Below are 25092 nucleotides of genomic sequence, written 5' to 3'. Positions count from 1 at the left end.
AAAAAAACTCAATTTATCCAGAATCATGCAGTTCTATTTTGCACACAAACGGCTCTTAAAGAGTCCAGTTTTTATGTAGCCTGTTGATTTTTGTTCATGGTATTCAGCGCCAATAAATGGTTTGCAAAAAAGAGACAAAAGAGTTATAATCTCAGGTACAGATTATGCGCTTCATTCAATGTTAAAAGTTTGACTATCATATTGCGTGGCATTTACAGCCATACTTAAAGCAAAAACAGACAGTTTACCTCAGATCTTGAAAATAAATTAAAGCGATGTACGTTAAGTGTACATCGCAGTGAATTTTGACAATGATGGAAAATGGGGCGTTTTGACTAACACCGTGTCCTAACTACACGCGACGCGACGAGTTTTTCCAGTTTTTCCGTAACAAAGATGGTATCAGTCACTCAGTATGTACTTTTAATAATGTTAAAAAGGTTTAATATTTATGAATTAGATTATAAACGTATCCATTTCGTTGTGAGTGCAGAGCACTTCCAGAGAGAGCCCACCCACACACGCTTCTGATTGGCTGTTATATTTGATTTATTCTGTCGCATCGCGTCTAGTGTGGACACCCAAATTGCTTGTCGCTGGAATCTCGTCGCGTCGCGTGTAGTTAGGACCACGGTGTTAGTCAAAACGCCCCATTTTCCATCATTGTCAAAATTCACTGCATCACTACTTTATTCCATATTTGTTTCTCATCTGTAGCCCTCTGTTTTTATCAGACTGATCCACAAACTGTGTCTAAGTCCTCTTCCTCCCCCAGCTCATTAATTACGCCATTTAAGTAGACTGTAGTCATGAATGCATCTCAGAGCAAAGATATTAAACTCATCTTTCACTATCATGCCCAGAAACAAGCTGTAAGCACACACACTCCCTCTCGCCCCCCAGTGAAATGCCACATTGCTGCTGACACACTGCAGATGGCTCACACAGCTCTCACCCCAGAATAATGGTGCATGTCCTAACCAACACCAGATCAAATAACAAAATTTCAGGCCACATCCAGCATCTTTTCAGCCTGTGTGACAGCAAACTGATCACAATAAATGTATCTGGCTTCAAAAGCTCTTCTCCAGAGGCTTCCAGAATGAATCTCCCAAGAGGCATTACTGTAATCTGTGTATGTTAAATCAATGACTATGGCCCTGAGTGCAGGAGTTAAATTACCCAGTGAGATCAATGTTAAAGTAATTACTTTACACCTACAGTGCGAAGTACCTATAAAATGATTCACCTCTCTATGGACTCTTTCAGATTTTATTGTGTTACAAGCCACAATGTATTTAACAGAGAATTTTCCCACTTGACAAAGTACTCTGTAATGTATCTACAAAGTATTCTATAAATCTTTTTTTTTTAATTATTAAAAAAAATAAGTAACAGAAAACAACTGCATGCATAATTATTCCTTCCACTGCTGTAAATCTTTGATAGGAGCATCTTTGTAATGACAAATTACAGATACTTAGAGATATCTTTTTTTGGCTATGTATTAGTTCAGTTTTGGTCTCTCGATATCAAAATTTTCCTTTAAACTGCTTTCAAATCTTTAAGGGATAATTCCAGCTAAGATAAGTTTTCAACAACTGTCCACAGTCCTGCTGATGACATGGATTGATCTACACAAATTTACTGTTGGCTACAGGAATATTTTGATTTAAAAGTCACTTTACGCTTTTATTATAAAGTTTCAAAATGCAAAGCAGGAAACAAACTGCATTTTCAGGCATTTACTATGTAAAATGAAGACGTCGAGTTCTTTAGAAACAAATTTTGGCACTTGAATTATGGAAAAGACCAGTTATAAATTCAGCCATTATCACTCACCTGAGTGATAATGCTCTTGAGTTCCATCCGTTCGACTTCCCATGATGCTTTAGCACGGGCAAACTGCTGTGTTAACTCCTGTGAACTCTGATGCTCCTCGCGCAGCTCAGCGCTCAGATCTTGTAGCGCCACCTTCAGGTCCGACAGAGTACTGCCGAATCCACCATGCTGCTGAGGACAACAGGAGACGGAAGCTGTTTACATGAACATCCCCATGAATCCTTGACCATAATAAGATTCAAATGTAAAGCATGTTAGTATTGTGCAGAAGTAAGGAGTTGTGCCAATCTCTGTTTTAACCCACCTGTGGGCAGCTTTTCTCTGTCAGGCTGTGCTCTTTGGGTGTAGGGTTGAGTGGCTGCTCCTCAGCAGCTGACATCTTGTTGTCTCCATAGTGGGAAGACAGGCCATCTTCCTCAAGCAGGATACGAAGATCTTTTACACTGTTAACCTGGAAAAACATACCGGACTTAAATAATATTTACAAAGTACACGGTTCAAAAATTTTGCTGTCGGTAACATTTTTGTGAAAGAACTCTCTTATGCTAACCAAGGCTGCATTTATTTGATTATAATACATTTAAAACAGTAATATTGTGAAATATTATTACAATTTAAAATAGCTGTTTCCCGTTTTAATTTATTTTAAAGGGGTAATGAACTGAGAAACCAAAATTCCTTTGATCTTTTGACATAAGAGGTCATTGTACTATAAAAACGTCCTGTAAGTTTCAGAACTCAAAACTTTGTCATTAGTCTAAAAACAGCTTATACTGAAGCCCATCTGCAAAAACGACAGCTTTTGGAAAGTTCTACTGTATGATGTAATAGTGTGGATAAGCACCGCCTCCACAGAAGAAGATCAACGCCTCGACATCTCTGCCTGTTTAGCCCCACCCACCGATTCGCACATGTAGTGTTTACGAAAGAGGCAAACACGCTGGTCTAAGCAGAAACCAAACGATAAAGATGGCTCTGAAGACAACAAGATGCTGGGCAGTGCCAAGCTGTGGAAAAAACAGTCTTTGCATTGTCTTCCTTACTTCGTTTACAAACAAGGCACAATTTGCACAATTCATTCCTAGTGAATTCACCAAATAAGAAAGGCTCCATACCTCTAGGATATCCTTGCTTTCGGTGTCTAGTTTCTTGCCGAGTCTCCACTGTTTGAGGAGCCAGCGCAGCTTGAGGCTGATGAGGAGCAGGCTATCTTTGAGCTGCTGTGACTCCTGCACCAGCAGGTTTCTCTCCTGACTCCACAGCTTCTGCTGCAGATGCGTCTGCAGGCTCAGACTCTGCAGCTGGAAGTCACAGCGGAGGAGAGCCTTCTGATGCTCTTCCTGAAGCTAGAGAGAAAGAACAAGAGAGACATTAAAACTGTCTGGATGCAGGTCTGGAACCAATCAGATTTTAAGTTTAGGGTTTCACTTTATCAAGTGTTCAGTGTTTCAGAAAGATCTAAATTAGCACAGCATGTTTTAACGTGTTTGCACCTGAGAGAGTGTGTGTGTGTCGTTGTGGCGTGCCTGTCTCTCCTGTGACAGTGCTTCCTGTGCTCCCTGAGCCTTCTCTCTCGCCTCAGACAACAGCGTGTGCAGCTCGCCAACCTGCTCTGTCAGCTAGAGAACAACATGAAAACAGAGAGAAGGAGAGAGAATGCAAGTAATTGGTAAATGCTGTAGCTGCACAGTATTTGTAATACAAATAAACTGGAACAAATGGCAAAACTTGCTGCTTTGTAAATGTCAAATGTTTCTGTGCTACAATGGCAAAATAATAACCCCATCAAATTAGATTAGAAACCGTCTGAACATGACATCAAGTTTGCAGAGAACACAGTCTGTATTATTTGTCTTTCTGTAAGACACAACCTAGTCCTAGAATAGTCGATTGTTTGGTCAACCAGATATTTTCGTAGTTTTTGTTTGGATTAGTAGTTGATAGTAGGTGGTTTAAATGGGATAAAGTTAAAGCACCACTGCTAAAAATAATGCTTGTTTCTTGAGACCCCTGCGTTCAACTTAAAAATGTATATTAAGCCCTCTAAGAAACACTTCATATCAGGCTAAGGGAAAAAAAAAAAAAAAAAAAATAAGGAAAAAAAAAAAAAAAAAAAACGCCTAAATATACATGACTTCTATATATGAGAATATAATATATAATATTTGGATTTTTTTTTTTTTACATTGAACCCACCCTAAATTTCAAAACATGAGATCAGAGCTTGATCACAAGATCGCAGTTGTCCCTTTTTCTTTGTGAAAATCACATTTGCTAGTTAGTGGAAATGGTGGATGATAAATTGTTTGGGTGGAAACTGTTGATGGCTGGAGGTTTCACTGGAATGCTGCAAGGGCGTTTGGCACAGTGTTTGGGACACCAAATCACATAATGCATTCTTTCATGATTTAAAGCTCGGCATAATGGACTATTTTTAATCATGATGTCAAAACTTTAAACTGCCTTCAATTTAAATACTGCATATTTCTCAGGAGTTTTTTATGACATCTTGTGCAAACCTTACAGATCACTGGCCTTCCAAATTGCACCAAATTTACTAGAGAAAATAAAGAAGTAGGCCTCAGTCTGTACAGACACATCAGTTTCTGTACTGAGGTAAATATAGTGTAATGTAAGAGCGTAGTGGGGTTAGGGCAAAACGAAACCACGTTGGCAGTGAGAACTATATTTGCTCATATCTCTGCATGGGTGAACAGGCTTTGTTTTGTTTATGAACTCATGGGTATTTTTATATTTTAACCACATAAATATTCTTCAGATTCTATGAATGTCCCATTTAATAGACTTTGCAGTCATTACCTAAACCCTCATTTCCCAATTCCTTATGAAATTCAGATTTGAGTCTTCATTGTAACTTCTGAGCTTTTGAAATTTACCAGTTATCAACTGAGAGAACTGAAAGCACCACTAATTCTATGGATTAAATGCATTCTGGGATTGCCTTATGCATGAAGGATGAGCAACATGCTGCCTCAGATTTTGTCCAAAAGAGATCACTTAAAAACTGTCTAGGCGAACAATGGGTTTTGGAACAGAGCCATTGTGTGTTCAATTGTAAGACACTAGCAGAAGTGACATTTTTTTGTGTGTGCATGTTTTAGTGCCTTACCAGATCAGAGTTTGTTTCCTTTAAGTCAGATTCCTCGTCTTTGTTGCCGTCTTTGTGGCTGTTGCTCTCCTCCTCTGCCTTGCACGGGTGAACTCTGACCTCACAGTCTGGCTGGTCTCTAGAATCAGGCTGTTGCATGCATGCATGGGCAAGTTAATGAAGGAAAACGAAAAACAACAATAAAAGACGAGCATGATAGAAGACAGACGAGATCAAGAGGAATATGATGAAGGAATAAAAAAAGGTGATGTGTAATATGGGTATATAAAACATTTGGAGGGATGTAAGGACAGAATAGACATATTTAAACAAAATGACAAATGAAACATGGAGAAAAAAAAGGCACAATGATACCCATAAAGCACCAGCAAATAAAAACTCACAAGACAATGAAAAGTATGTATAGGAAAAACAGTTTGGCCATTGTGGAATAAGACAAAATGGCAAAAAGAAGCAAAACAACAAGAAGGGAAAGCATCATCTTTGGTTTGAGGAGGAGGAAACAGGAAATGGGGTAGTGGGAAACAAAGGAATCATAAAGAGAGGGAGAAGAAGAAGAAAAACAAAGGAAGAAATGTTGCAGCGACCACAGGTCATGGTGCCCATGCAGTGAGGAAAAAGAGAGAGAGAAGGAGGAAGGGAAGAGTCTGGATTGGATCTCAAGAGGTGGGCCTCTAATGGAGCCTAAATTAATGCCTGTTAGATTAAACCCTCAAATGTGTCAGAAAATGAAAAATCTTTCAGTGTTTTTCTGTCTAATACAACATTGTTGTATTGGACCCTGCTGACTTTCATTGGATGAACAAAAACAGTTGAAACGGTCTTCCAAATATCATCTTTCATGTTCCACAGGCGAAAGAAACTCATACAGGTTTTGTATGACATGAGGGTGAGCAAATGATGACTGATTTTTTTGGTGACCTGTGGCTTTAAAGGATTAGTTAGATAATTTATTCACCCCCATGTCATCCAACATGTCTTACTTTCTTCAGTCGAAAAGAAATTAAGGTTTTTGAGGAAAACATTCCAGGATCTTTCTCCATGTAGTGGACTTCAATGGTGGCCAAGGGGTTGAAGGACCAAACTACAGTTTCAATGCAGCTTCAAAGGGCTCTGCACAATCCTAGCTGAGGAATAAGAGTCTTATCAAAACGATTGGTCATTCCCCCCCCAAAAAAATGAAATTATTTACTTTTAACCACAAAAGCTCATCTTGCACTAGCTCTGTGATGCGCGTCAGTGACCTCATGCATTACGTAATAACTTTGCAAAGGTCACACGTGGTTAGTTCTTCGTCTGTGTACTCCAGTTCAAAAAGGTAGTGTAAGGTAACTCCATCTCATTTTCTCCTCCCACTTCAAAATCGTCTGACATCGTTGTTTTACCTTTTTTTGTAAAGGGAGTTTGACTTTCTTTACACGTTCACTTTGTAAACACTGGGTCAATACTTCCGCCTTTCCAATATGACTACGTAATGGATGCAGAGCTAGTGCAAGACAAGCATTTGTGGTTAAAAAGTATATACATTTTTTTTTTTTTTTAGAAAAAGACTGATTGTTTTACTAGATAAGACCCTTATTCTTTGGCTGGGATCGTGTAGAGCCCCTTGAAGCTACATTAAAACTGCAATTTGGACCTTCAACACATTGGTTCCCATTGAAGTCCACTATATGGAGAAAAATCCTAGAATGTTTTCCTCAAAAATCTTAATTTCTTTTATACTGAAGAAAGAAGGACATGAACATCATGGGGTGAGTAAACTAATCATTTAAGATACTGAGATATTATCTTTCTTTGAAAATATCTATGAATATAAAATAATGATTTTACACTTATTTGCTAACATGCATGGATTAGACATCTCATTATGATTGCTTGAATAGTCAGGTCAAAAATTTATTGGAAACAGCCAAGTCTACAATTTATAATAAATTATTATACCATATTATACCAGATTATTCATATAATTTGAATCTACACATAAAATATCAATTACCAGAAAAGTGGATTCCTCAATCAAAATGAAAACCTTTACAACGGGTCAGTTCTTTACCACAATAATGATGATCTACTCCATTAGAGGCCTAAATGCTATCCACTATGAGGCCTTATAATGCACTACAAGCATGCATTGTTATAGTGGTCGGCAAACCTTTCTAAGGGATAGAGCCGTGTGAATACAACTCAATGATCTAATCAAGCAAAGCAACAAAAAGGAAACTTGCTGGTAAAAACAGACAAAACTCCAAGCAAAAAGGAAAGAATAAAGATGCAAGGGAATATTTGACTAAGAGATTGTGTGTATACCTTCTGTTGGGTCGTGTTCTGGTTGAACTGAGCATCTGCAGGGCATGAGCAATTTGCTGCAGGGTCTTCTGCCTCAGACAACAGGGGCATCAGGGACATCCCTTCCACACGCTCCCTCTCTGGGGGCTGCCCGAGGGCATCCACCCTCTCACTGAGGGCCTGTAGCTGAGCCTGGAGGGACTGCAGTCTGCCATGCAGGGCCTCCACCAGGGGCAGCGTGGAGCTCTGGGTCTGGCTCTTCTCTAGCAGAACTGGTTCTGCAGACTCGTTTGTCGTAATCTTACGATAGACGGCATCTGGTGAGATACAGGAGGGGTCGGGAGACGTCAGAAGCTGAATGGCTGAGGTAACAAGTTGTGCCTGGTCGCGGATGGCGAGAAGGTCTTTTATGCTGAGGCACTGAGCAGTATGAGTGTGACTTGTTCCTGAAACGTTCAGATTCTTCTCCTCCAGAATATCGTTCTGCTCGTCACCAACTGGGCCTTCACGGTGCACCTGGCTGGGGACGCACTCAGCTGAGTCCCCTGCTTCAGCATCAGTCTCCAGCACTGGACGTGTGGAGCCCTGGTTGGAGGCCAAGTCGCAGCGTTGAAGGTTGGACAGAAGCACACGGTTTTCATACTGGAGCTTCTTTACTTTGCCATTCAGCTCTGCGATCTGAAGCCTGGCAGCAAGTAGTTCTTTATGGCTGGCTTCGTTTAGACCAGATCCTCCATCTTCAGAAGCACCAGGGATGATCGTGGGTGAAGTGATGGTTGTGGATGACAACGGCTCTATTTCAGTGACAGCGGGAAGCTCAGACTTGTAGTGGTTGAGCTCGTTCATCAACAGCTTGTTCTGCTCTTCCATTTCTATCAGGGAGCGCCGCAGCAGATCCGCCTCTTCTTCCACAAACTGTAGGTGGCGCTGTAGCTCCATCACATTCTCAGACGTGGAAAGCAGCAGCTGACTTCCGACTCCACCCGGGGAATCTTGGATCTTCATATCATCCATTTCGGCACGAAGGCCGCGGTTCTCCACCTCCAACTCTACGATCCGTCGGCTTAGAAGGTTCGCCTCCTCTTCCACCAGTTTCAGGTGGACTTTGACCTCAGCCTCTCGGGTGTGAGGAGAATCGGCGACCTCTTCGACAGTAAGTGAGGCATCAACATCTCCGTACAGAGAGTGATACTTTGCCAGTTCCTCCCTCATGGCCTCGTTGTCTTTAACCATCTTGGTGAGTTTCTTGCACATGAGAGCTGATTCCTCCTTGGCGAAGTGAAGCTGGCACTTAAGGTCTGAACTGTCCTCTGGAGGCTGGAGAGGAACATTTGCAGAGACCAAACAATTATTAGCCACTACAACATTAAACAATACACTGTCCCCTTATACCCCTTTTCCTCCACCACTGTACTGGTGCTGGAGCCAGTGGCCAAAAAGGCCTTGCTTCACACAGTTCTTGATGGAAAATCAGTCATTAATTACTCACCCTAATGTCATTCCAAACCCGTAAGACTTTCGATCATCTTCGGAACACAAATTAAGATATTTTTGATGAAATCCGAGAGCTTGACCCTGCATAGATAGTAGGCTTGCCGCGATAGACGGTGCTGACGGTGATACCGGTGTTAAGCCGCTATTTAAAAGCGACGGAAAGCGAGGAAAAGAGGGAAAATTCAAACAAACTAAAAATTAACAATTGCTTTACTCCGAATTGCCGCTATTTCAAAGTGAAAGTAAAATGTGGACGCCGCTTTTACAAGCTATTTAAAAGTGAAGGAAAGCTAGGAAAAGAGGGAACGCCCCGCCCCCGCGGTGATACAGGTATTACCGGTGTTGTCACACGTCGATTAACCGGTGGGAAAATTTCCTCACCGTCACAACCCTAATAGACAGCAACACAACTGACACGTTCAAGGTGGTAAGGACATCGTTAAAATAGTCCATGTGACATCAGTGGTTCAACTGTAATGTTATGAAGCTACGAGAATGCTTTTTGTGTGCAAAGAAAACAAAAATAATGACTTTATTCAACAATTTCTTCTCTTCCGTGTCAGTCTTTGACATGCGTTCACAAAAGTACCACAACACTTGCGTGTGCATTCCTCTGATTGTAAACACAGTGTATCCGGGTTCCTTTTTGGGACCTTTCTGGGCCTTGAATGTGGTAGTTACGTTGCTGTCTATGCATCATCAGAAAGCTCTTGGATTTCATCATAAATATCTTAATTTGTGTTCCGAAGATGAAAGAAGGCCTTACAGGTTTGAAACAACATAAGGGCAAGTAATTAATCACTTTTCATTTTTGGGTGAACTATTCCTTTAAGTTCTGGTAGGAGAGATTATGAAGGAAGTATAGGATCCCCTATAGGATTACAAAGACAATGTAAGTTTTAAATCAATAACACCTGCTTCTAAAAGTACAGTCTGATATCATTGCTGTACTTTACCAGTCCTCTTTCAAATCGTAATAATATCACAATAGAAGAAAACATCAATCAAACAAGTCATCAGATGTATTGTAGTAGAGTGTTTTACCTGAGGCGATGCTTTTTTATCAGGTTTGTTGTTTGGTCTGGCACCTCTCTTCTTCAAAGAGTTCTAGAGGGAAAAGATGATCAATTAATTTAAAATGTGTAAAAACATGAATGAGTATCTCTTGTTATCCTCCCCTGCCCAGCCACTGCACATCCATTCTGATATCACACCATCACTTCTATCTCTCTCTTTGTGATATTTTCACTCATAAATCATCATTTGGCAGCAAACCAGCATTGAATTAAACTGAAACACATCACAGCGTCAGGTATTTAATTGTTTCCATGAAATAAAAAACTTCACTGCAGGAAATGGAGATAGGAGGAGGACAGAGAGCTATCAGATACATTATAAAATTAATAGACCTAGTTGAAAGTCCTAGATGCTGATAAGTTAGTACAAGGTTTCAGCTGTGAGAAAGTACACAATATTCACAATATAGCACAGCCTCTCGTACCTTATTGCAAAAATCAAACATGATCACTTCTAGTGTGATTTTTCCCTAAATCATGTTATTGCACCTATGTTTGTCTTCATTAAATAAATAAAAAACAGGAATGGGTGAATACAGACAGACCGCTGGGTAAAATCCAATTTTCACTTTCTGTCATATGTGGGCTAACAGAATGGCACAGGTTAATGACAATGCCGCTTTTAATGGCACTAAACTTCATTAAAATCAACAGATTTGAGCTGAAAGAAAATGAAAGCATCGACTTGGCAGTGTATCGACCATTTTTGTGCCACTGTTTATTTTAATTTAATTTGGTTTGCTGAGTCTATGGAAAAGAAGTCCGAACATAATGAGATTATAGCAACGTCATTTATCCCACCACTAACTCCCACTGGCCTCGTCCACAAGGCCTGCACATGTAAAAGCTGTGTGATGGGGTTTTCTTCTGTACATGAGTCCTCCAGCACAAACACTCACAGTCACTCTAGTGACTGGGTGTTTCCTACTGTGGCGCTCCACACACAGTTATGATAAAATTCCATCCACTCACAAGACTGATGCAATTTTGCCTTTCTAATACAACAGACGTGTTTCCCAAACATGGAAACATGAACAAGACAAAACCCAAACACCACATTACAACTGGCCAATAACTTTATAAGGAACTGTGACATAATACACGGTTTAAATTGGATATTAAGAACAATAGTCTGACCCTCACTGACAATTCAAATCAAAGACAATAATCATTTATGTTTTTTCTAACAGTGGAAGATTTACCATCGAAGTTTATCTAAGGTGTGCAAATACGTTTTTTTTCCCCTCCAGAAGTCATGTGGCAACATGAATGTGGAATATTCCTCACATTAAGCAACCAACATGAAAATATGGGGAACAAAATCACAATATGAGGAGTTTTACTATAGAGACTGACTGACGCTTGAATTTGAAACTTTAGAATTAAATTTAGTTTTCACTGGAAGGTCCAGTTATGACATTTTGATTATACATCCCAAGTAAAAAAAAAAAAAACATAAATTGATGAATTGTTAATAAGATCTATAACATGTTTTTAGAAAAGAGTGAATTTTCATTTCATGCCGACTTTAATTAGAAGCATGATCATAAATGTTTACTCATGTTCATCATTGCATAATTTTGTACTGCTAGCACATGTTGAAATTCTCAATCCAAGTAGTCAGTCATCTGATCACTGAATTGCTTATCAGCTACCTGAATTTCAACACCATGAAACCTAATGCAGGTACGGAAATCTGAGAACAAGCACACACACACAGGTCTATTCAGCCGTGCCCTGATCTTGTGCCTGCTTGATTTATTCTTATGAAACACACTCATCCTTCAACATAGGCTGTAAGGAATAAGATGAAGTCATGTTACAGTCAGGGATGAAGAGTGTCACTGTATTAAACAAACCCCATCCATCCTGAAGGAACAACGGAGAACTCATTTATATAATTCTCTCTAATTTCACCTGCTCAGTTGACTGAATTATGAATACTTGAGTTAGTGGAGTGTGTGAAACTGAGAGGTTCTCTAAGTCACGCTCTACTTCACACACTTCTTCCTTCAAAATCGAATGAATGTTGCGTAAGAGAGACTGTTGAATCACGAGGCTGGATAGAGAGCTGAATGTTTCTGAGAGGATTCTCTTTCTTTAGACAGGGGCATCATTAGGATTTGAATTCTATCATATCTCTATCTATCTATCTATCTATCTGTCTGTCTGTCTGTCTGTCTATTTGTCTGTCTGTATTTTTTCAAGGCTTTTTTAACTTTTTAAACTTTAAACTGTCTGTTTCTCTTTCTGTCTGTCTTCTTTTTTCCCCAAAAACCTTCAGACAAAGCTTTGTCAAGCCAATAAAAGCTATATGCCTTTTCAGTTTCATTTAATTTTATTTTTTCTACTCCATTTTATATTAATTGCAGGAATGTATGTATGTATTAGAGCCCGACCGATATGGGTTTTTTGGGGGCTGATACCAATACCGATATTAGGGAGTAAAAAAGGCCGATATTCTTTGTGTATACTATAGTAGTACAGTACCAGTCAAAAGTTTGGATACTTTCCCATTCGTGTGTCCAAACTTTTGACTGGTACTATATATAGAATACAGTACACTGTAAAAAAATAACCGTGAATTTAATGGTAAAAGACTGTAAAAATACTACAGTAAAAACCTGTTAAATGGTTAATGGTAAATTCCCCTACTATATACGGTGAAAAACTGTATTGGACATTACATGTAATTTTACGGTAGTATACCGTTTTTGTAAGTGAAAAAGACCGTATAATTTACAGTGAATAACCGTAAATTGACATTCCCAGAATTCCCTGCGTTACAGTTCAAATTTGATGGGTTTTTTTTGTTTAAATAATTATGTTTCTGTTAATGAAATTACGGTATTTAACTGTAAATTTAAGTTAAAACCGTAAAACCTGAAATGTTGCTACCATATTTTTTACGGTAAAATTACGGCAACCACAGCTGCCGGTTTTTTACGGATTTTTTTTTACAGTGTATATACATAAACAGAATATATATACATAAACATATGTTTTGCAATGATCACTCAAATGTGGTGATTAAACACTTAGAATGACGTGACAGATATGTAATGGAGGCAGGGCATTTAACAATTTAACAATAAACTTTATTATCCAAAATGAGTCTGATATCAGTGCACTGAACAGTAAAGTTGAAGTTTATTCAACTTTATTTCAATTCAATTCCATTCAACTTTATTCCATTGAAGTTTATTTCACTTCGGAACATTCATTCACAGATTTGCACTACTGTCTTCACACACAGACGAAACTTACTAGAGAAGTGTAAAGTGTGACATAATATAGGCCTACCTCTGTAAATAAATACAATTTAAATATATGTCTCGCGCACTTTAATGCCCTTTGAATGTAACGTGTACGTTCCCTTCGAACTGGAATCATGGCGGAATGAGACTTACTGAAGTGAAAGTGTTGGCTGGTGTCACTATCTCGCGAACGCAGCGGCGGATCTCCACAAAATTTGGGGGATCCCTTCAGCTCGAGGAGCCCTCTCGAACACCCCCCTCATTAGCCAACCGGGATCGCCAGATCGGTCGGTGCCCGAGCGCGAATTTAACCGCTCATAACTCCCTGACCCCGGGGGCTATCGATGCGGGGTTGGTCTCATTCGAAACAGGGCCTCGAGACGTACACTCGGCGTTCGAGAGGGTTCCTCGAGCTAAAGGGATCCCTCGAATTTGTTGCGGATCCGCCACGCCGTTACGGATAGACTTAAGCTTTAAAGCGTTTCATCCAGGTTGCCACTAGCAAACAATGGAGCAAGCTCTGCTGGACAAACTATTTATTACATAATTTACAAGCATTTTATCTGCGTTTTATGTTCTGTAAAAAAATTCTATATCGGCGGCATATTCGCCGATACCGATATATCTGCGACAGGCTCATATCGGCCGATAAAATCAGCAAAACGATATATCGGTCGGGCTCTAGTATGTATAGGGAGCATGTGTGTTCACTGCTTCAAGGAACTTGAGTCTTCATGTGGAGGGACATTTAAATAGGTCTTTTGTTTGACAGAACAATTACTGCACTTTAACATGAACATGTCAAAAGGCATCACTGAATGGAAGTGTTAGTTATTTGTCTGCTGTCTCTGTCATCTCCAGAGGTTCCTGTAATCCTCTATATCCCAAATGACTCCAGAGAGAGTCACACTTCATTTCCTTTCATAAAAATAGAAGGTGACAAAGCTGGGAGGAGAGACACATCGGTAAAGATGTGGACGGATTATCTATTTTGAGAATTGGAAATAATTCCATGACAAACCGCTTATCAGGAAAGTGCTGTGTTTAGGTGATGTTAATAGGGCTGCATGAATAAAAAAAATAACACCAAAATCACAATATGGGTTTTCAAATAACGGATTTTCAGCAAAAAATAAATACATGTGCTGCATATTATAGAGTGAAACACAGCACTGTGTTCATTTGCATGTGAGCAGCTCATGATCTGGTGTTTTCAGTATCTCAGATTGGCTTAGTTCAAAGTAAATTTTGCAAAGAGGCAGGACACTAACAATGTGCCAACAGACAAGACAGAGCTGGTTACTTTTGGTATAAAACAATGACTCAGCTTTCAAATCTTTTTTTTATGAAATTCAAACAATAAATACCATTTTGTGGCTCTTTAATGTGTCGTAACAGATTGCTATAGCACCTCAGTTCAATGTTCGACATGTGAACCGATCATCTCTATATCTTTACTAGTTATATCATGAAATAAACGTGAATGAACATCAGAAGCTATCTTGTTTCAACCGCCGGAAAGATGTCAATAAACACCATTTTTCAAGTTCAAGTCCACTGATGTTAATGTACTCTCCTGTCTGGTTTGTTTGTCAGACAAAATAGCAGATTCGGCTTTATGATTGGTCAGATCGAAAACTCCCAGCGAAGGGTCAATTGCTCAGATTACTTAGACCAGTGTTTCCCAACCTTTTTTTAGTCGCGGCACGAAACCTGAGCGGTGAACTAATTTTCGGCAGCCGAAATTTCAGTGCATCTCTAATTATTGGCAACATCAGAAATGGATATTATATAATGGATGCTTTTTTGAACATTTTAGCAATTTAAAAATATTAAAAAATGACTTTTTACACGGCACCCCTGCTCTGGACAGACGGCACCCCGGTTGGGAAACACTGACTTAGACTACCAGATCCCAAAAATGAAAGTAATATCAGCCACAAATTGTCCCTTTGTCTTGACTCAAATTATTGGAGGGTCAAATTCAGAAATGTTTACACAAAACTGGATTAAAAGTGCAAAATAATTGTAATTTTCAGCTGAATGCCACAAACAAAAGGTCATGCAAAGTTTTATACTACTGTGTGAAATGTTGAGCATTGCAAATGCTTTCTGCTTCACATACTAATTAAAACGCACCACTCCAAAAGCTGGACATAAGCACAGAGATAGGCTATGGTAAATCCATTTTCGCATCGTATGTTTTTTCTCAATTCCCAGACCGCAGAGACACGAGTCCAGACTATAATGGGTTCCCATGACAACGGCTTTTGTGAGCAGTTCCCCTGTAGAGTTCAATGGAACAAATTGATGAATAAATGGGGGGAGGAAGTTGGGAGAGGGAAAACAGGAAATCACAACCTTTCAAATCCATTTGACATGCGGAGGCCCCTCTCCTCCTGCACAAACAGGCAAAACAACTGCAAAAAATGACCACACTTCCCCAGCTTTCTTGCTTACTAATTGCGCTAAATCACAAGGGTGCTAAAAGCCAGATCATTATCATAGCATTTTTCATAAAGCAACTGGGAGCCTGCAGGTGCTGCGTGTTTCCCACACAAATTCTGTCCCTCCTTACATGATTGGGAAATTAGATATTCTCTCGCTTTGAACCATGACAACAGAATGTTTATTAGTTCACAACAACAGGATGGCAGTGATAAACACTATGCCTTACACAAAGAACTGTGAAAATGTCTCTGCCCAAATACATTTCCAATCTTCTTTATATCCAAAAACTGTCCACAGCTTTTCGGTCCACATTAACCTGAGGCAACTCAAGACCAGAATCCACTTTAACCTACTTCTGTCCATCCTTATACACACATGCTTTTCTAGCATGTTCTTTTTTACCCCGTTTAATGTTAACTAAGGTGTCCTGGAACAGAAATATGAGATTTCATCATGATTTACCTCTCTGTGATGCTTCAAATTAAACAGGCTGTTTTGGGTACTGTACCTTTAAGACCTCAACATGTAAATGACCTCTGTTGTGATTGGCTAATCTCTATGTACATAATTAGAGCATGCAGAACACTAGAGTAAACATTCAATGTACATCAACCAATCCTAGTTTGCATGATACATCTCATTTAATGAATCCTAATGGAGCACACACACAGGTGCAGGCAGCTTCTCTGCCTGCCAGGTTCTGCTGCTTGCATCTGTCAGCAAATCACTGTTGCCGTTTTACCAATGCGAACACAACGTGTCACATATTGTGCTCATCCTGTTCTTGGATTACTTATTCAGGATAAAGTTTTGGCATTAGGCAGCGTTTGCCTCCAGCTTTCTCACACTTGAAGAGTGACATATGCTTCTGTCCACCCGTGAGCGGGACGGTTCTTTTACATGCTTATCAGGCTGAGTGTTAATTAGAGCTGGGAAACACTTTTATAATTACACATGATGCCCTGAGGCCCATGAGAGAAATGCAGATATGTGTGCATGTGAGAAACAGAAACAATCTGAAGACTGTTATGAAAATGAATGTTTAAAATAAACATATGACATGAAAACCTGTCAATGAAAACATGAACACATGATTAGAACAATGTTAGATTATGATTATGATGCAGCAATGTTATTAAAGGGGTCATATGATGATCAATAAAGATCATTATTTGGTGTAACAGAATATGTTGACATGATTTAATGTTCAAAAAACACATTATTTTTCAAATACTGTACATTATTGTAGGTCCTCTATGCCCCGCCTCTCTCAAACGCTTGCTGCTTCAACACTAACTGTGGTTACTGAAACCACGCCTTCTTTCTTTGCGTGATCATTTGGGCGCATTATGCAAATATTTCCACATGGTGATGTAGATATGTGGGGGCGTGTTAGAATGAGCCGTTTTAGGGGGGCGTGGCAGAGTCTTAACTTTGATAAAGAATATCTCTTTGGTTTTGAGACTTTAGTCGTTGCAACTTCAGGGATCTTATCTATGCACAATCAGCTTGTAACACTCCAAAGAGAAAGGAAAACTTGAAATCGCATCATATGACCCCTTTAAAAAAGGAGCATCTAAAAAGGAATAGCTGCCTGAGGTGAAGCTGAATGACTTTATGCCAATAAACTGAAGCCCACTCTGACACTTTTTCTTTTGCATTTAAAACTTTATTAGCTGATACAAGCAATCTTCAGTCTTAAAGAACTGTTTTTCTACCTCCACAAGTGCATTGCCTTTTTTATCTAAAAGTGCACTATTCCTTGTTTTAAACCTAGCCAAAAAGCCACGTGTAGACTCTGAAACACAATAGACTTTATTTATATCTATTTATTGTGAAATTACCACATTTCTGTGTCAATCCGTGTTCATTTTTACTGCGAACAATGCGCTGTCACTTTATTTCAGCGTGTGCAGCACAGCAAAAAATAAACTCATGTGGAAATGATCGCTGCACTGCTGCAGACGCACCGCTCCTGGAACACACTGCCAAGCCGCAACTGCGGTGTTGTTTGTATTTCCTGAAACAATGGACATAATTTGAAAGATGAGACTCTCTTTCATATCAACAGTAACAATGTATAAAACTGGAAGTTTCCAATGAAGTTCCACTTGTGCAGTGATTAAAAGAATAGGCCTACTGTATTTGTTCAGTACACATGCTTACCGAACCAAAAGACCTATACTGAAAATGTTCGGTACGAATATGTGTACCGTTACACCCCTATATACATATATATAGATATGTAAAAGGTCATAAAAAGGTCACATGGGTTGAGAAACACTGCGTCCTTCCACCTCTACATGAACATATTATTAATGGGGCTGTAGCATATGAAAAGGTCTGTTCTGCCTCTTTCTTTCTGTTTGGCTTGTGAGTTTAATCTCTAAGCTTCTGTTGTGTGCACACTTCACAAAAAAAGCCTTGGCGCCACCACAGCTAAGGATACCTCCCTCTTTCTTTCTTTAATCCCTTCATTTTCACCTCCTTCCTTGAGTGCACTCCAGTACAGCTGTTTCCATATCTTAGAATATCAATGATTTCAACATTTAAATTGAAAAATTAAAGCATTAATTAGACCTGATCAACCATCTCACGAATATAACAGTATGTAGACCTGTGAATACATATTGACAGTCTGCCATCAGTGTGTTTTGTGCCATTTGGTAAAGTTCAAAAGATTAATGACTGAGAAACAGAGTAGAAAGTGGTGGTGAATCCCACCTGTACTGAGCATGAAGTAATTGCTCCCAAGTGTGGGCCAATCAAATCTAACTATAGCAGCCTGTTTCTCATTAACACCACTGACACAGCAATCAAAAGCAGTCACAGTTGAGGAAATATCCAAAAAACACCGTCTGAAGATCTCTTTATCTGTAACCTGAAAGAAAATTGAAACAAAGTTTCCATAGATATGACAGTCTTTACATTTTTCAACATGTAAATTGATGAAAACTGACTATAAACCTGTTTAAAATCAGCCTGAAGGAATTGGCCCCTTCATCTATGACCTGTCCTACATACCACCAAAGCTTTGGATCGAGTATCTGTCCTCATTTTCTGCATGAAAGACAGTACGCCGTAACAGGAGCGAAACATCCTGCTCCCCACAGCCACATAAACTGCTCTTTGTCTTTGTATCTCGCCCTCCCATTTCAGAGGAATTCAATCAGGGAGCCCATGCGCTCGTTAGAGAGAATAGCAAGCACTTGACGCTCATTAGCGTGTCAGGTTGCGAACCACATGCGCTCTTGGCGGATGAAAACTCTCCAAACATACCTCTCATTGCTCACTTTGTTCTCTCATTTGTATTAAGAACGACATTTGGCATTCAGAGTGGGAGACTGAATTTGGGGGAGGTTTTGGGAATATGTGGAAAAGACCGAAATAGGTCAGTTTCCTCAGTTTACAGCATAGCAGAGGATGAAAATATATGAGTAAGAGTTGTAGGTTTGTAGACATCGGAATGGTCTATTCTTCACTTTTGCATTAGCAGACAGTCTGTACTAGTCCTGAACTAGAACACATCTCAGACTCAATTCAAATTTTTCTTTTTGCTGCAAAATATATCAGGAGAACCTCTCAAATCCCAAGAGGCTATATGAAAAATCTGAGAGCAGGCGAGTAAGAGAAAGAATTACTGAGCTGGAGAAAATATGATGGACAAGTACACACATCAGCAATATATCATAGGATATGGGACAGAGGTCTTGAAGAAAGCCATCTATAAGCATACCCATTCATCTCAATGGCAATTGTTTGGCTGGACCAGAATCTCCCTAGAAGCAGGCAATTTGAAATCGCTCTCAATTCTGCAGTCAGGCTGATTTGAGCCATAAATGCATCATGAAAAACACCCCAGTTCAAAACACTAGCGACAATCCTGAGCTGTGAAGTCAAAGTCTATTTCACTTTTTAAAGGCATAATGGTGAAATAGTAAAACTTCTACTATAATATATAAATATTATTGATTCATGCTTTCCAAAATTGCTTAGTCAAAATACAGATTTAAAAATACAGATGCTATATGGAAATAAAAAAAATACAATTTGAGTATACATGAAATACATAAAAAATACATGTGTATTGAGACTGCTATAGAGTTGGTGATGAGTGACAACGGGGATAAATATAGTAAATTCACATTCAGTTGATTTGCTATTGCCGTTAAAGCTCCGAAGGAAATGTTTTAGATAAGAATGTTTAGATGTAGCAAGCTATTGAAAAATCATTACTAGATTATTGAAATGGTCAAACATTTAGATGGTCATTAGAGAGAAACAGTCATCATTAGACAACAGACTTATAAACCAGATTATTTATCCAAAAGCTGTGTAATTAGATTGTGAGGCATTTAATGACTTCTTAATCAATTGCCTTTCTTTATTAATAAAGATAATTGTCTACAGTACATAAATAAACACATTGCACCTCAATCAGTATTGAATGGATGCTTGAATGCTTCAGCTGAACAAACTGGAGTATGAATTCATAATGATAGCATGATGAATCAGTATGCATGCTGGTTTAAGGAGTTTAGCTGCACTGTAACTCAAGGCATGCAGAACATATTTAAGTATACTGTGCACAAGCAGAGAATGTATGTACAATGTATAATGGCATGTGTGTGTCATGACTTTACGCACTGAAAAAAAAGTTAGACAATGCAGAAAAATAACTAATCAAAATTAACTGGTTTTATGACCGCAAAAAATAATAAGTATGACCTAATATCAATTAACTTAATTTTAAGATATGGCTCAAATAACATTCACATAAATTCTCAATCTAAATAAATATGACTGTTACATAAAATTCAATCTGGCTCAACACATATGTGATTTTTTTGTATGTACACCTAGGCCTAGGTTAAAATGTTAAAAAAAAAACATTATTAAAATGATATTTTTTAAAAATTATTTAAGCAGATTTTGCTCCAACATTTTGAATTCCAGGGTCACTTTCAGCTTTTTTTCTTTCTGAATCTGGTATATACTGTGCAGTATGTAGTGAGGACTACAGTAATAGAGCTGTAGTTTCTGCTGGCCATATCCCCTCAGGTTATTGGTCTAGACAGATTACATTGATAAGGTGAGCAGGTCACTGGACTGCAGTAATAAATCCATTTTACTGAAGAGAATCGCTGAAAGTATAATTCTGATGTGATTAAGTAATCAGTCTCACTCTCAGCTCACTTCTCAGGCCATTATATCTAAAACAGAAGATCAGCGCTTCTCCAAAAGCAATTTAGGAGCTTTGTCTGTAAATAACCCATCACATTTACAGATGACTCGTAAATCTATATTTAAACCACAGGATTCCCTTTTTGAACGTGCTAAAATTACAAGAGTCTGCAGATTACAACAAGCCATAATGAATAACCCTTTAACAGATCAGTGAGGTGTACAGACGCAGATGAATATTGATAGTTAGTCTTGTGCAAAGGCAATGAAGCGAAGACTGTTATCCATGCTCTATATAAATCAATGCAGCAAAGTGCATGCACATGCTTTTCTAAAGCACTCTGTGTGTGTGTGTGTGTGTGTGTGTGTGTGTGTGTGTATGTTTAGGTGCTTAGTTGGCCGCCTCTCTCACCACAGCCTGATGTGGAACAAGCTGCCATATCTGACCAAACCCAGAAATCAAAGGAGTGTAATGACCCATCAAAGACTAATAATTGTGTGTGTGTGTGTGTCATGAAAGTGGAAGATTGTTGGTTGACCCAGATGAGGTTCACAGGACAAGGAGTTCCCAAGAGTCTGAATATGAGGAGACATGTCTTATATCAGATCTGTCTCATACTCAAAATCAAAGCAACAGCTTACTGATCTGATTAGGAAGAAAGCGGAGGATCTGAGATCTAACCACTTAGCTTGACCTAAGAGACCTGTGAATTCGATCAGAGGCCAGGAGGCGCTAGTTGTGTTGTGTAATGATGTAAAGGCTTGAACATGTGTGTAAATCTGGTAACAGGAGTGAGGACTTGTCTTCTGTATGAACAAATGCTTCTTTTTCACTTTTTAACATCTCACACACTGTAAACAATATATAAAAAAAATTAATGTATTGTATTGAATGGCTTGATTCAATAATATGGATTTTTTAGCATAATCAGTAGCATTGCAAATCAAATTCATTTAACCTCAGTCCTGGGAAACACAAGTGGATGGGAGCTGCATGACACAACTGAAATAGCACTGTAGATCAATACAAGCTCTCTGTGAGAAAAAGCTATTCGTACAGTTGTTAGAGATATCTGTGCCACAAACACACTTTCAGCTGATTATAAATCTTATAGCTCCTGTTTAGGGTTTTAAAATACTTTTTTATTAAGTTTGTGGTCAGTTAAGTTCTTTTTAAGGTTTTCACCAAGGCATTTATTTGATCAAAAATACAGTAATATTGTGAAATATTATTACAATTTAAAATAACTGTTTTCTATTTGACTATATTTTAAAATGTAATTTATTCCTGTGATGTAAAGCTGAATTTTCAGCATCATTACTCCAGTTTTCAGTGTCACATGATCCTACAGAAATGATCGAAAATCACAAATCATTTGCTGCTTGAAGTATTTTCTATTATTATCAATGCTGAAAACAGTTGTGCTGCACAATATTTATGTAGAAATTAGTGCTGTCAAACGATTAATCGCGATTAATCACATCCAAAAAAAAGTTTTGTTTATATATACATGCATGTGTTTGTATTTATATATACATAATAAATATACACAGTAAGAAAAACTTTTATTTGGGATGCGATTAATCGCGATTAATCATTTCACAGCACTAATAGAAACCATGAAATAATTAAACCATCAGGAATCTTTAATGAATGGAAAGTTCAAAAGAACAGCATTTATTTGAAACAGAAATCTTTTGTAACAATATAAATGTCTTTTCTTTCACTGTTTTTGATCAATTTAATGCATCCTTGCTGAATAAAAGTATTTTTAAAACTCATATTGATCTCAAACTTTCCAAAAATATGCCTATATATAAATATATTTAATATATAAACATAACATATTTTTCTTAAATATATACATGCATGTGTTTGTATTTATATATACATAATAAATATACACAGTAAGAAAAACTTTTATTTTGGATGCGATTAATCGCGATTAATCATTTCACAGCACTAATAGAAACCATGAAATAATTAAACCATCAGGAATCTTTAATGAATGGAAAGTTCAAAAGAACAGCATTTATTTGAAACAGAAATCTTTTGTAACAATATAAATGTCTTTTCTTTCACTGTTTTTGATCAATTTAATGCATCCTTGCTGAATAAAAGTATTTTTAAAACTCATATTGATCTCAAACTTTCCAAAAATATGCCACTAGTATCAAACAATAATAATTAAAATAAAATAAACTATTCAAACAAGTAAACAGGCTAGTATGTATTGTCTGGACAATATTTCTAGCCTACAAAAAGATTGTCACAGCAGGGAACCTGACAGATCTAATCTTGTCCGACATGCTAAACTTCTTTCAAACAGCTGATCTCAGCTGGTTTCCACAGACACAATCTTAATACATGACATGCTGCTCACCTAATGCACTTTGTATGGAGATGTATCCAGGAGACAACACAATTACCTCGCCATTAAAAGCAGAAATAGACTAGCCAGTTGGTGCATGCATGTGTGATTTGTGTATGTGTGCATGAGTTTTATAAATGACCTACAAGCGCTGCAGCATTGTCACTATCAAATCTAATAACCTCTAGCTGCATTATATGTCTTTCTGTATGTGTGTGTGTATCAAACTTAAGGGTCCAGACATCAATCAAACACACATTTCCCTTTCTGTGCTTTCTTTGTCTGTCAGTTCTGCATAGTGCTGAGCTTCATAAAAAAGAGCTTGCCACTAACTCCCTCCCCACATCCTCTTATTGTTTGTTTTGTCTGTGCCATTTGTTCAGTAATTCTCAAGTGGAAGCAGTTGGAGATTACAAGCTCTCTGTCTGATGTGTACAAACATACACACACATACAGAGCTAGTAAGTGTTCGTATAACATCAGAGTCTGGGTTTAAGACAGATAATGGCTTTCATTTAAATGTGCAAATCTAAATCCTACTACTGTGACTTTGATGTCAGATCATGTAAGCACTGACATCCCAGACGCTTTTTAAAATTAGACCCTTTTTTACCTGACCAACACAGGTCTGTTGATCTGACATTCAAAAATAGTTCTATACAAATGGCTCAAAAAGGAAAAAGAGGAAGACATGATGAATGGCAAACAGCAACAGCATTGTGTTGCCTTTAGTTTGCATAAAGGCTGTAGAAGTGTGTAGGACAAGCCAGGAAAAAAAAAGTAAAACTTGGTTTAGCTCATTTGTTTAGAAATTACAATACTGTTCAAGAAATGTTGGGGTCGGTAAGATTTTGTAATGCATTTATTTAAATAAAACAGTAAAAATTGAAAATAGGTGTTTTCTATGTTAAAATGTAATTTATTGTATCTTTAAATTATTATTACATTTATATATAAGGCTGGATTTTAAGCATCCTTACAACCAATGGGAAACAAGACACATGACTAAAACAACCAATCAGAACATGACACATACACAAGGCAGAGAGACATGAGGCAAGGGAAGCATGACACTAACAGGGACCATGACTAAACTCCAAAATAAAAGACATGAACAAGAAACACAACCCAAACACAAAACCGGCCATCTTGGCCGGGGACTCAGGCTTAACGTGAGCAGTCTCTGAAATAACGACCATGTCATGACGAAACTCTGGAAGATCAACCGAGACGTGACGATTTTGTAGAGGGTACAGCACAGTTGCGGGGCTCCTCATCTGCAATTCCCACAGTAAGAGGTGACCCAGCCAACAACAGAACAAAAGTCAATATAACATTCCAGTGACCAACAAATAGTTCACCCTGGCAAACTTGAACGAAGGGGTTCATCGACACCAAAACGAAAAATGTCTTTGAGGGTCACGTCATTAAAATCCACAAAGTGACATACCTCACAAAAATCGGCCACATACTCCTCTATAGCCCGGCCGCCCTGACGCAGGCAGAGGAGACGTGAAACTGCTGGGTTCATAGTGTGGGTCGTGTATTCTGTAACGAATCAGTCCACTGAAGGCAAGCATAGTGAAGAACCCAAGTGCAGTTTATTTACAGGTGATCCAAACCATAATCCAAACAAGACGAAGACTAGATACACAGACTTGACTTGAACAGACTTGACTTGACATGAACAGACTTGACTTGACGAGGCATGAACAGACTTGACATGAACAGACTAGACTCACCAACAGCGGGATAAATACATTCAATACACGACGACAGACAATGGCAACATGATGGCTACTTATAGGAAACAAGAGGGTCACATGACAAGAACAAACCAATGGGAAACAAGACACATGACTAAAACAACCAATCAGAACATGACACATACACAAGGCTGAGATACATGAGGGCAAGGGAAGTATGACACAAACAGCATAAAACAATTACAAAATAAAAGACATGGAAAACATGAACATGAAACAAAACACCACATTACA

At 38.4% G+C, this 25092-nt stretch overlaps 1 protein-coding gene across 1 annotated transcript in view; it reads right to left on the bottom strand.

The window, feature by feature from the left end:
* LOC107727023 (protein SOGA1-like) overlaps positions 1-25092 on the bottom strand; it is a 51358-nt gene that overhangs the window by 9715 nt on the left and 16551 nt on the right. The window contains exons 5-11 of the mRNA XM_016536773.1: positions 9797-9859; positions 7280-8575; positions 4973-5101; positions 3336-3461; positions 2958-3188; positions 2147-2293; positions 1843-2013 (exon numbers count right to left, since the gene is read on the bottom strand). Coding sequence (XP_016392259.1) covers positions 1843-2013; positions 2147-2293; positions 2958-3188; positions 3336-3461; positions 4973-5101; positions 7280-8575; positions 9797-9859 — 2163 coding nt within the window. The remainder of the gene's footprint in view (positions 1-1842; positions 2014-2146; positions 2294-2957; positions 3189-3335; positions 3462-4972; positions 5102-7279; positions 8576-9796; positions 9860-25092) is intronic.

This window comes from Sinocyclocheilus rhinocerous, unplaced genomic scaffold, assembly GCF_001515625.1.
Source record: "Sinocyclocheilus rhinocerous isolate Xijiao unplaced genomic scaffold, SAMN03320098_v1.1 scaffold666, whole genome shotgun sequence".
Taxonomy (NCBI): domain Eukaryota; kingdom Metazoa; phylum Chordata; class Actinopteri; order Cypriniformes; family Cyprinidae; genus Sinocyclocheilus; species Sinocyclocheilus rhinocerous.
The sequence above is the reverse complement of the archived record's forward strand: the minus strand, read 5'-3'. Positions and strand labels throughout refer to the sequence as shown.